Genomic DNA, 12,457 nt, shown 5'->3' on the forward strand with positions numbered 1-12,457 from the left:
AGTATTCGCCGGGAAGAAATTTATTCCTGGAGGAATAAGGTTCACCCGGGATGAAATTTCATACACCAAGCCCCAAGGCCTGCCCAACCAAATAATCTTAAAAAGTAAAAAATAGAGAGTAATGATCAGCTGCATCATGGCTCATAATAACAACAAATGGACCAGGATAACACCACGATCTTTTACGTCCATCTCCCAATTTTGTCAAATAAGATATTACCCTACACACCTACGTGGCTAACTCTTATTGGAAGTTACTCCAATACTCCGTTGCCAGTGTCAACTATATAACGCTACTTCTGAATGACACAAATCACGAGCTTCATCCTTCACCCTCTGCCCCCACCACCCTCTCTCTTTCTCTCTCTGGTCAAGGCGTTGAAGTCACACTTTGTCTCCGTCTCTTTTCTCCGTTTCCCACCGCTGCCGCAGCAGCTTCCTCCGGCGGCGAAGCGTTACGGTCTTTCATTCGTCGATAGGCTGTGGTCGCAACAGTAAACAATGCCAGCACAGAAGCGGTTGCATGGGTCTCTGGAGGAGCACGAGGATGCTCTGCGCGCCAACAGCGTCGAGAAGCAAGAAGATGAAGTCGGTACGTGTCGTTTTCATCTCGATTTTTGCGCTTCGATTCCCTAAATTCATTCTCATCCGGATTTGCATAACTCGTGCTGTTGCTTATCATTTTCTTTTGTCTCTTCTGCTTCCTTGTTTTCATCTCTAGAATCCGATCGAAGCAACTCTTTGAGCAACGGCGACAAGGAGGAGTATGTTGAGCTGATTTTTTTGTTTCTCATTTATTCCGTCGCTTTACTTATCGATTTGTCTTTCATTGCTTTCTTTTCGTTTGCTTTTTCTGTTTTCTCGATCGATTTTGCTGCAGCTTGAATTTTCAATGTGGATTTGATTCTCTGTTGCCTTTGTTTTACGGTTCCCGTGTCTCGTCTCTCTGAGTGTGCTACCATAGTTTAGCTGATTTGTTAGTGATGCTTTTCGGTCTTGCTTCTCTGGCGTTGGATGGTTTGGTTGCTCCCAAGTTCGACGTTGAATCGTTTGATTACTTTGGTGACTTTTAATATGATTTTATGTGTGTTTATTCTGTTTCGAATTGTTGTTACATTTTCCCACTTGTTTACGTGGTTAAAGTTCGATTGAGTTTGGTAGTAGAGATAGATCGTTCGAGTATTAGATTTCAGATTAGACAAGAATAATTTGAACGTTTCAATTATTCTTGGTTTGGTTGTATGTGACTGTATCATGGTGCCATGAGAGGCAATACTTAAATCTATGTAGAGTCTTCTGCAATTAAAAACTGAATCCTAGTTTTCATTGGCACCTAGGATTTCTATCTTACTCATTTGAAATCAGAATGTAATGATATTTTCATGGTCATGCTACTTTGCTAAGCCAATGGTGTGAAACGCTTGCATGCATGCATCAGATAACATGCCCTTCTAACTGACAAGAATTAAGATGAAGCTAACTACTTGTGTTTCCTGTTATCATACAAATGATCCTTCCTAGAGTAAAGACATGAGATTTTGGTCTGTAAGAACGATTCTTCTTCATGTTGAGATATCGGAAAACGACATTTCATTGATCTTTTATTTGTGTTTTGTTTTTGTATGGAGGGAATCTTATCCTCCTATCTCGTAATAATATTCTTCTATCATTGAAAAAAAAGAGACATACTAATACCTCTGTATTGGCTTTTATTTACAGATATGTGGTTATAAAATTGGCAGATGTACGCAAGGAAGTTCAGTGCCCCATCTGCCTAGGTTTGTAATTTTTAACAGATGCTAGACTGCGTAATTATATATGATTGATGTTCTTCTAGAATTGGATGTCGGTATGAACCTTCTTCGCCGGATAGTTTTTTGGTAATGTAAGGCATCAATTAGTCTAGCATGCTTACTTGGCAAGATATTTGTTATAATTCCAGCAATGGAAAGAGGTAATTGTTCTGTTTCCTCGGTTTTCCTTCAACATTTTGATGCTTTAAGTTTTAATGTGGTAACACCGAGCTCAGATGCTAATGTAGATGAACTGACAGGAGATAAAGAAAGGATAAATCAGAAGGAGGGCTTATGCTTAGTACATAATATAATTGGACAATTAACCGTTAGATTATCTTAGGAAGTTGGGATAGATATTTGTTCCATTATAGTTGTGATTTTATTCATTACATCTGTAGAAAGTTTGTTGCATTCAATTGGATCTTTAACTAGGACAGTTATCCAGCACGACGGAATTGTATGAGACGTTAAAAATGTGCTTACAGTGGACATACGTATGTATTCTGCAAATAATGATGTATGGACATTAGATATTTGACTTATTCATAATTTTATAGTATGTGCTTAAATAAGTTATTCATGTAGTAATATTGGATTAACTACATCTTTAATTCATTTACCAAAATGAAAAGGTTCTTTTATTTAGAAAAATGATAGATTTTGCCTTTTTATACTTTTGCATGCACAATTTGCTTTAAGACTGAGTTTTAACTTTTAACAAGATATCCTGGATGCAGAATCCTAAACTTTTTGAATTTGATTATTGATTTTTATTTTATGTGTAGGCATCATTCGGAAAACAAGAACTGTAATGGAATGCCTGCATCGCTTTTGCAGAGAGTGCATAGACAAATCTATGCGTCTTGGGTTAGTCCTCAAACTGCCACCATTACTTTATTATTTCACACCCATACACACACAACACACATATATGGAATGGTCTACGTTGATTTTGCAGCAAAAGTTTTATATTTCATCTTTTGAGTATGTCTGGATTGAATTTGCTACAGTAACAATGAATGCCCCGCTTGCCGTACACATTGTGCTAGCCGACGCTCACTCAGGGATGATCCAAATTATGATGCCTTGATTGCTGCTCTCTATCCAGATATTGATAAGTATGAGGAGGAGGTAATGTCGACATACTGTATCTATGATTGAAAAATGTCTCTGAAAGAATAACTCACTAACAAGGTTATGTACTAGGAATTGGCATTACACGAAGACGAGGTGACTCACAATAAACAGGTGGGATTTGACTCGCCTTTTCTTAAAATATGGATGTTTATAAATTTTATGGCAACTGTACATTTTTTTATTCTAGCAGCAGTTGTGCTTTGGCATTGTCGAGTTTGTTAGCAAGATCAAGAAATTAAAGTTGCTCATCTGTGTTATGTTTTGTTTGCAAGTTTTTATTTTTTATTTTTTTTTACACCAGCTTGTATTATTAATAATTCAAGTGTTTATCTTTTTTAAGAAGATTCAAGCTTCCATTGCTCAGACTCTTAGACGACAGACAGAAGCATTGGGTAAGAAACGGAATGCTAAATCAGCAGCAGTGGCTTTCGTAAGGAGGTCACAAGGTAACTATCGAACCTCAAATATGAGGAGAAGAAAACGCTTCAGAAATGCAGGTGAACAAGAAGTATCCGATGACAATGAGGGTGTGAATGATAATGAAGGGGGGAAGGGCTCATCTTCCTGTGATGAGCAGACTGAAAACAGACCAAAAAGATGCAAAAGAGGCGGAGAAACACAGTTTCCTCAGCATTCTGCCTCTACTGACGCGGATGTAGCCGGAGAGGAAAATACTCCTGAAGGGGATAGAGATGTCATAACTTCATCTGGTAGTACACTTGCCTGGGGGAAGAATGGACAGCGGAGTCACACCCGAGGAAATGGCAAGAATTCTGCCAATGGGAAAAATTCCAAAAACAGTCGCATCTCCAAGTTGGTTGATCGTCTTCACAGCTCTGAAGAAAATGATGACAGGGTAATTTATTCTTTTAGTATTGATTGTTTCTAGTACCAGACTATATGCTTAGCTTCATGGTCACATGGTCACCTGTTTGAGGTTTCACTCTGACAGCTTTTAAACCAGGGCTCAGATTCAGATTCATGTTAAGGCTGCTAAGTTCATGTTTTATAATTATTTTTCTTTTCCTTCTTATAATCATTCTTTGTGTGGGCACTTGATACTGCAACTATATGATAAGATCCGACATTTGGCCTATATTGTTTCAGTCGGATATCTTTCTTGTGGTTGTCTCTATGGATAAACAAAGAGGACCAAATTTGCAGGAGCCATACCTTCAGTGCAAGCCTACATTGTCAGTCAGTTCACTGAGCAAGGTTATATCTTTTTTCAGATCAAGTGATACTCAAATGTTTTGTATCACATATCGTCACTCACTGTTTTTTTCTGCAGTATGTTGCAGTTAAGACTGCACAGCAGCCAGATGATGTTGAGTTATGCTTGGTAGAAGAGCCGGGAGAGCCGCAAGTCAATATTATAAGAGGTGAAAGAACAGTTGATCCAAAAAAAGATAAGGTACGTGCTCTAGGAGAACAAGAAACGTTGGCTGAACTGAAAAGTTGTAACCTCATCCGTGGTTATCTGGTAAATTCTCTAAAGTGACTATGTTCCATGGGTAATAAACCTTTTTATTCCAACATTTTATTCTTACCACTGTTACATTGCTATTCTTCTCTCCCACAGCTCATGGCTTATAAGAGGAAGTTGTAGAATTCAGTTCGCTCGAACTGAATGATGAACAGTCATCTGAACCATTCTTTGCTAAGTGCACAAACATATAATTATACGGAACACGGAGAAATCATAGATAGTTTTCAACATTTATCTAGTAAGTGCCTTCCTCATATTATAAGCCGAAGGGGGCTGATCTTAGTTTGTAAATAAGACAGTAAAGAAAAACCACAGGTAGAGGGTATTTTGATACACAACAGGTTTCGTAAATCTTCACATAAATATGTTACTAAGTTGCATTCAGTGGCCATTCATGTCACATCGGTGGCTATGGTAAGTTTGTCCGTCAGTTTGTGTTTGTGTGTGGTAAAACACTACGGTTTGTTTTTTTCATTACAAATGTGGTTTTATTTTTTATTTTTTCAAATATCGAAATGTACCGAAGACATATTGATCAATTTTATGCATGCTCTTCATATGGAGCTAGTCAGCTACTAGATAATGCAAAATGCAAATGAAAGTCGTTACTAGCATAATTAGATGGACGGTTTAAACGAGTGTTTTGGATTTCAATCATGATATACCGTTTAAAAATAGAATTCAGTGCCGTTAGTTGAATTCCATTACATTTACCAAAAAACTTTGAAAACAAAAACATAAAATACTGAAATTTTTAGAGACAAATTAAAACTTTAACAAAAATTTTTTTAATAACTAAATATATTTTAATAAATATTTTTAATTTATCTTTATATTTATTTTAGACTAAACAAAATATTATAATATAATTCAATCATGTAGGTTTTACACCAAATATAATATTGGGACTTTAATTTCTTAGTTTCTGTCAATTAATCTCGGTCTCCTTTTAAACCGCAGCCTTAAAAACGGGAAAGATACTGGATAAATTTGTCTTGGTACATATGAATACCCTGTAAAAATAGTAGAGAAAATCTTCAAATCATTTATGGAGGATTAGGAGAAACAACTTACTCCAGAATTTACATCTACCCTACTCTATTAAGTTATGCAATGAATGAGCATAAATTTGTTTGAAGTTAAAATACATTATGGAGGATATGCATTATATTAGAATTATAAAATTGCCGACATATTTCATAGTAGTAAGCTAGAAATAGATGCAAAGATGGAGAGGGTGGCAGTTCAATAGTTTCTGATGGAGTGTACCTCCACGACTTTAATAAATGGCCTTGATTTCTCCCAACCAATTGTAGAGTAGAAGAAAAATGGTATCTGAGAAGGCACGAATTAGGTAATCTATCACATACTCTGCTATAAACACACAATAATATAATGCTTTTTTGAAGAACCTGTGAATGAACGTGAATTGAATCCCTTAACTTTCCCTATCTATCATGTGACTGCTATTAAGTCTCATATCTAATTGCACTTGTTTCTCCATTCACGCCACACCGCTCTGATTCACTCTATTCACGTTTCAGTTTCAATGCATTCCTGTAGCATCTTCTCCTCTCTATAACCAACTCTTTTTGACAACCATGCACCACTTGTTCTCTTTTTCTTTCTCTTTCTCTTTCTCTCATGAAGGACATGCCCTTCTTTCTCCTCAAAAACTCCTTTGGTGCCAAGATGAAGAAAGGTTTCAGAACCTTGTGCAACAACGACGGTTCCACCTCCACACTCAACCAACACAACAACATAAGCTCCCCTTCAAAGCAAAGCTCTCCAACACTGGAGGATCTGATACTGCAACTTGAAATGGAGGAAGAGATGGCGAGGAAGGCCAAGCTCAACGAATACAGTTCCATACGAAGGGGAAGGATGTCTTGTGTGAACAACAGCGATATCTTGAGGTCTGCGAGGAACGCGTTGAACCAGTATCCAAGGTTTTCGCTTGACGGTAGGGATGCTATGTACCGATCCTCTTTCGGAACAGTGGAAGGAAGAAGATCGGTTTGCAGCGAGAGGAGTTTAGGGGGAATGTTGATGGAAGAGGAGATCAATGATTTTGAAAGGGAGATGTGTTTGCCAACAACGGTGGCTGGAGAGAGTGTCGTGTGGTGCAAGCCAGGGGTTGTAGCGAAGTTAATGGGTTTGGAAGCAATACCGGTTCCAATTGGTGGAAGCAGAAGAAGAACGGACGATAATAAGAAGAGAGAAAAGAACAAGTTGACGATGATGAGTCGGAGGGAGAATCTAATGAGGAGAAGATTCGAGAGGCATCATGAGTTGGAGAGAAAGATAGCAATGGAGATGCAGCAGGGGTATAATGGGCAACATTGTATTATGAAACCAGTTGAGTTAGAAGCACTGGCCGCCGGGGGTCCTGGGATTTGGCAGCACCGCAGATATGGTTAGGACTTATTATTATTACCATACCATACATGTATACTCTTCATGCTAAACTACTTTACTTGATGCTAATCTACTAAGCTTTATTTATTTATTTTTATGCTTTTTGGATTATATGCAAAGTTCTAGACTTCTAGCTAATATTATTAGTCTATAGTGCCCCAAGTTTAATATTATTATATTATTAAATCAGACAAGTTGACGAAGAAGATAAAACTTTTGATAGATGAAACCTCCTTTATTTGATCTAACTACCGCTGTGATTTTTAGCAATTAGGTTTGGCAAATATTCATTTTGGAGAGTTCATACTGTCAGAGCAACAGCCATGTTCTCTGATATTAAATAAATAAAAATATTATTTATACATTAAAATTAGTTATTATATAATTTAATTTATTTTTAATATATATTATATATTTTAATATATATTTTATATTAATAATTAATTTTAATATATACTTAATATAGATAAAAGTAAATACATGCGTTTAATTTGTTAAGATGTATAAGTGCAAGACATGGTAATCAGCTATCTTACCTCATATACGGTGTTAGATTAAGTTAGACTAAGCAACTTCTTTTCTTGCATAAATGAGGTTATGATATGAAATAAAAATAAGTATTCAAACTAAATAAAAAGATACATTAAATTTTAAAATAAAAAAAGATAGGTTGAAATTGAATACAAAGATAATCATTTTACTTTCTATTCAATTTCTTGACGCAATAAGAAATGAACTCCTCAACCTAACTTGTCAACGCCATGGTTTGGGAATTAAATCGAAGGATTCCTCAACCTTCTATCCAATTTCCCGATGTAACAAGAGAGGGAGTCCTCAACCTCAATTGTGTACACCATGGCCAGCAGCAAACCCTTAAATGAAGCTCAGTATCGCGGCGGATTAGTCCTTGACCTGCCGGGTTGGGGGATACCGTGGGAAACAAAAAAAAAAAATCAAAATACATTAAATTAAAATATTCTAAAAATATAAACTAATATCTTCTAAATAACACTTGAACTCTTCATATCACGAATATTTAAAGCACGTATCATTCTCCTCCTCTTCAAAAAAGATTCGTCTTCAAATCTTGTAAGTGGAATAAAATAGTATATAAAAAGGACAATAATTACAAGGAAGATAATTTATTTATTTATTTTTTTGTATATATTTCTTTTTTTCTTCTTTTTTTTCCTGTTTTTGCACTTTATGTTTTTTTTTTTAAAAACAATAATGAAACGCAAACAGAAAATAAGAACACAAGAACATAAAAAAAGATACGACAAACATTGGATTCTTTTTTTTAATTGATAAAAGAAGAACAGATATAGATTAATAAGAATTAATCTAATACCTGAGCTCTGATACCAAATGATACGAAATAAAAGATAAGTATTCAAACTAAATAAAAAGATACATTAAAATTAAAATTAAAAAAAGGATAGGTTGAAATTGAATACAAGGAGAATCACTCTACTTTCTATTCAATTTCTTGACACAACAAGAAAGGGACTCCTCAACCTAACTTGTCAACGCCATGGTTTGGGAATTGAATTGAAGGGACTTCTCAACCTTTTACCCAATTCCACGATGCAACAAGAGAGGGACTCCTCAACCTCAATTGTGTACATCATGGTTTCATCACGAAACCAAAAAGGGGTTTTGAAACCTCTAAATCATTTTATACTACGACTACAATAACTAAGGAGGTATTTATAACTTCTTATTAGGTTAAAACAAAGAAAAACCCTAAAGTCCATAAACATAAGGCTTAATCTAGTAATTAAATAAACAAAATCAAAATATATTAAATTAAAATATTCTAAAAATATAAACTAATATCTTCTAAATAATACTTGAACTCTTCATATCACGAACATTTGAAGTACGTATCAAGTTATAAATCCAAACAAAAGAAATGTGCTCAGTGTATGTTTATTTGCCAGATTCTAGAATCCATCATCCGTTAGCATTTGTTAAGAGCTCATGTCTCACACTTTAGTTGAATTCACTTAACAGGACAAGATTTTATTGTAAGTGTTTTTCATTTTAAATTAGCTTTTTTAATAACTAAATTCCTTGATGAAATTTAAAGACAAAAATAACTAACAAAACTCTATAAGAAACCTAAATTTTTTATTCTGGGAATCTCCTTGTATCACGACAATAAAGTTTAATTCCTCTATCGTTTCTTATAATTTTATTAAATTTTTAATTAATTTTTTATATTTTTTCAATTAAATCTTTATAACATACTGAATTTTATAATTAAGTTTTTACGATGACAAAAAATTTCAATGACAACACACATAAAGTCAAAAACCTCAATGACAACGCCCGGTCCTTACTTTTTAAATTCTAAAAAAACCCTCAATCTACTCTTTTTCCTTCTCATCTCATGCATCTTGCTTTCATCTATCCCTCTTTGCCTCGCGTCCAGTTTCTCTCACCTCTAGCCTCATTTAGCTCCAGCTTGCCGTTGCCTCTCCTGCCTCGCATATAGTTTCCCTCGTCTCGCCTCTAGCCTCACTGGTTGTGAAAGAGCTTAGCAACGGAAACAACACAAATATCAAACACAAGAATAATATGAAAGTACTCACAACACAATACGGCAGCAACTAGGAACAAGTAAATATAGCAAGTAAAGCAATAACAAGAACACACCGAGATTATAACATAGAAAAAACTCCTACAATGTGAGGGGTAAAAACCACGAGTCGTCCAGACCAATAAAATAGCTCCACTATAATTAAATAAGGTACAAGAGAGTCTCAAACAAAGTACAAATCGTGCATATAACCAACCAAAATATCAAAGCACCAAAAAATAAAACTGTTGTTCGAAGCCTATTTCTCCTTCTGAAGACCTTCAATAAAATGCTTCACCGTCCATAATGAAGAAAAATATGAGAAAAATATGCAGTCTAAATTTCACATCGATCCAACGGGGAAAGAATGAGAAACTTTTGTTCAAAGATTGCTGCTCTGTGTAAAACTGAAAAACCTATTTTCTCTCTTGCAAAGCCAATTTCTCCCACTGCAGACTTCCAATCAACATCTCCACCCTCCAGAATAAAGAACAAGATGATAGAAACACGCAGTTCAAATTTCATGTCGATCCAACGGTGAACGAATAAGAAACTGCTATGTAAAATTTGCTGCTCTACATAAAAACGAGAATTCTGTTTTTCCTCTTCTCTCTCACTTTGGTGGCTATACTTTCTGCCTCTAAATTGACACCAAAATTTGATTAGGGTAGAGAGATAAGGGTGCAAGAATACACCCTCGAAAATTTGGGCTTGGGCCTCACAAATGAGAGAAAAAAGCCCAACAAATCTCCCCCTTCTCGATTAGGTGGAGGCCCTCGCCATTCCGGCGATCGAACAACATGTTTCAATCTTATCTCTTGACAGTGCTTTTGTCATCATATCAGCACAATTATCATCAGTGTGAACTTTCTCAAGTTTCAACAACTTGGAGTCTAACATATCTCGTATCCAGTGATACCTAACATTAATATGTTTAGATCTTGCATGAAAAGTAGAATTCTTGGCAAGATAAATAGCACTTTGACTATCATACAACAACACATAACGGTCTTGCTTGAAACCAAGTGCTACAAGAAACTTCTTCATCCACAACAACTCTTTACATGTTTCAGTTGCTGCAATAAACTCTGCATCTGTAGTAGAAAGTACAATACACTTCTGTAACCTTGACTGACATGAAATAGTTCCCCCTGTAAACTTGACCAAATAACCTGAAGTAGATTTTCGAGAATCAATATCTCCTGCTATGTATGCATCGATAAAGCTAACTAGCAAAGGTTTCTCACTACCAAAACTCAAACTCAAGTTAGTTGTACCTTTGAGATATTTCATAATCCATTTAACAGCATTCCAATGTTCTTTACCTGGATTAGAGAGAAAACAACTCACAGTACCAACCGCATGAGCAATGTCTGGTCTAGTATACACCATAGCATACATCAAGCTTCCAACAGCCGAGGTATAAGGAATTTCATCCATTGCTTGCTTCTCCTTATCAGTGGTTGGACACTGCTTGGTACTCAACTTAAAATCAGGAGCAAAAGAACTAGCAACACATTTGGCATCATTCATACCAAACCTTTGAAGCACCTTCTTTATGTGCTTCTCCTGTGACAAATAAAGCTTCTTGGAATCTTTATAATGAGAGGAATAGGCATGCCCAAAATTTGTTTGGTAGGACCCAAGTCCTTCATAATAGCAAAGAACTTGCTCAACTATTTCTTTAATTCATTAATCCTCAAAGCATTCTTACCCACAATCAAAATATCATCCACATAAAGCAAAAGAATGATAAAATCATCATCAGAAAATTTTTGCACAAATACACAATGATATGAAGTTGTCTTATGATAACTATGCTCCCCATAACAGATTCAAACTTCTTGTACCAATGTCTTGGAGCTTGCTTCAACCCATAAAGACTCTTCTTAAACTTGCATACAAAATCTTCCTTTCCTTTAACAACAAAGCCCTCCGATTGCTCCATGTAGATTTTCCTGTCCAAATCACCATGAAGAAAAGCTGTCTTCACATTCATTTGCTCAATCTCCAAATCAAGAGAAGCTGCTAATCCAAGCACAGCACGAATGGATGACATCCTCACAACAGAAGAAAAAATCTCCTTATAATCAACACCTTTTCTCTGACTAAAGCTTCTAACAACCAATTTGGCTTTATACCAAGGCTTAGAATTGTGTTCTTCATTCTTGATTATGAATACCTATTTGTTCTTCAAAACTCACATACCATTCGCTAGCTTCACCAACTCATAGGTATCATTCTCAAGCAAGGACTTCATTTCTTCTTGCATAGCTTCAAGCCATTGAGTTTTGCTTTCATCTTCAACAGACTCTCCGAAATATTCAGGTTCTCCCCCATCAGTCAACAAAATAAACTCATGTGGAGAATACCATGATGAAGGCTTCCTCTCTCTTGCAGACCTTCTAAGTGCATTTGCAGGAATTTCTAAAGCTGGTTGTTCATCTTGATCATCATCACCAACTTCATGAAGTATCGGATCAACTGTTCCATCTTCACCTGCACTTGTATCATGCTCATTATTTTGAACTTCAACTCTACCATCTTCCACCATAGGCATAGAGGGAGTAATATCCAAGTCAGAAAAATGATCACTAGGTTGAACCATTGGCTTCTCCGCATTATCAACATCCTTCAATGTTTGGTCTTCAACAAAGACAACATCTCTACTCCGAATCACCTTGCTAACAGGATCATAAAACCTATAACCAAACTCATCCATGCCATAGCTAATAAAAATACACTGCTTAGTCTTTACATCAAGCTTGGATCTCTCATCTTTAGGAATATGAATAAAGGCTTTACATCCAAAGACTCTTAATGATCATAAAAAGCATCTTTACCTGACCATACCTTCGCTGGCACTTCAAATCCGGTTCAAGACATGAACAACAGTGCTCAAATGGACTTATACCATGCTCTTTATAATAAGCATCAAATGGACCTGAGTACTCACCACCATTGTCAGTACGAATGTATTTCAACTTCTTTGCATTTTTCCTTTCAACAGAAGCTTGAAATTGCTTGAACACA

General features: G+C 35.8%; 2 protein-coding genes across 3 annotated transcripts; both read left to right on the forward strand.

Annotated features, from left to right (window-relative positions):
- Nucleotides 1–332: 332 nt before the first annotated feature.
- On the forward strand, nucleotides 333–4,964 carry LOC130970471 (putative E3 ubiquitin-protein ligase RING1a). Of its 2 annotated transcripts, none has more exons than XM_057896563.1 (10): nucleotides 333–592; nucleotides 722–764; nucleotides 1,720–1,778; nucleotides 2,582–2,663; nucleotides 2,807–2,927; nucleotides 3,003–3,044; nucleotides 3,274–3,789; nucleotides 4,041–4,148; nucleotides 4,225–4,416; nucleotides 4,516–4,964. In XM_057896563.1, exons 1-10 carry the CDS (start codon nucleotides 502–504, stop codon nucleotides 4,540–4,542), a joined length of 1,281 nt encoding a protein of 426 aa, XP_057752546.1. In that variant the 5' UTR covers nucleotides 333–501; the 3' UTR covers nucleotides 4,543–4,964. The 2 variants fall into 2 exon arrangements, with proteins under 2 accessions (XP_057752546.1, XP_057752548.1); XM_057896565.1 differs by having other exon boundaries at nucleotides 3,277–3,789; nucleotides 4,516–4,963.
- A 379-nt stretch (nucleotides 4,965–5,343) lies between these two features.
- LOC130970472 (uncharacterized) lies at nucleotides 5,344–6,896 on the forward strand. The gene has a single exon (XM_057896566.1). The coding sequence runs from the start codon at nucleotides 6,067–6,069 to the stop codon at nucleotides 6,841–6,843; it is 777 nt and encodes a 258-aa protein (XP_057752549.1). The 5' UTR covers nucleotides 5,344–6,066; the 3' UTR covers nucleotides 6,844–6,896.
- The last annotated feature ends 5,561 nt before the right edge of the window (nucleotides 6,897–12,457 follow it).

This window comes from Arachis stenosperma, chromosome 3, assembly GCF_014773155.1.
Source record: "Arachis stenosperma cultivar V10309 chromosome 3, arast.V10309.gnm1.PFL2, whole genome shotgun sequence".
In the NCBI taxonomy this organism is placed as follows: Eukaryota; Viridiplantae; Streptophyta; class Magnoliopsida; order Fabales; family Fabaceae; genus Arachis; species Arachis stenosperma.

Bases quoted from the DNA above. Each gene is read 5' to 3' on its own strand.
- LOC130970472 (XM_057896566.1), top strand. From the start codon at position 6,067: ATGAAGGACATGCCCTTCTTTCTCCTCAAAAACTCCTTTGGTGCCAAG.
- LOC130970471 (XM_057896563.1), top strand. From the start codon at position 502: ATGCCAGCACAGAAGCGGTTGCATGGGTCTCTGGAGGAGCACGAGGAT. The intron at 765-1,719 runs GTATGTTGAGCT...TTTTATTTACAG, and splicing joins AGCAACGGCGACAAGGAGGA to ATATGTGGTTATAAAATTGG. The intron at 3,790-4,040 runs GTAATTTATTCT...ATATTGTTTCAG, and splicing joins CTGAAGAAAATGATGACAGG to TCGGATATCTTTCTTGTGGT.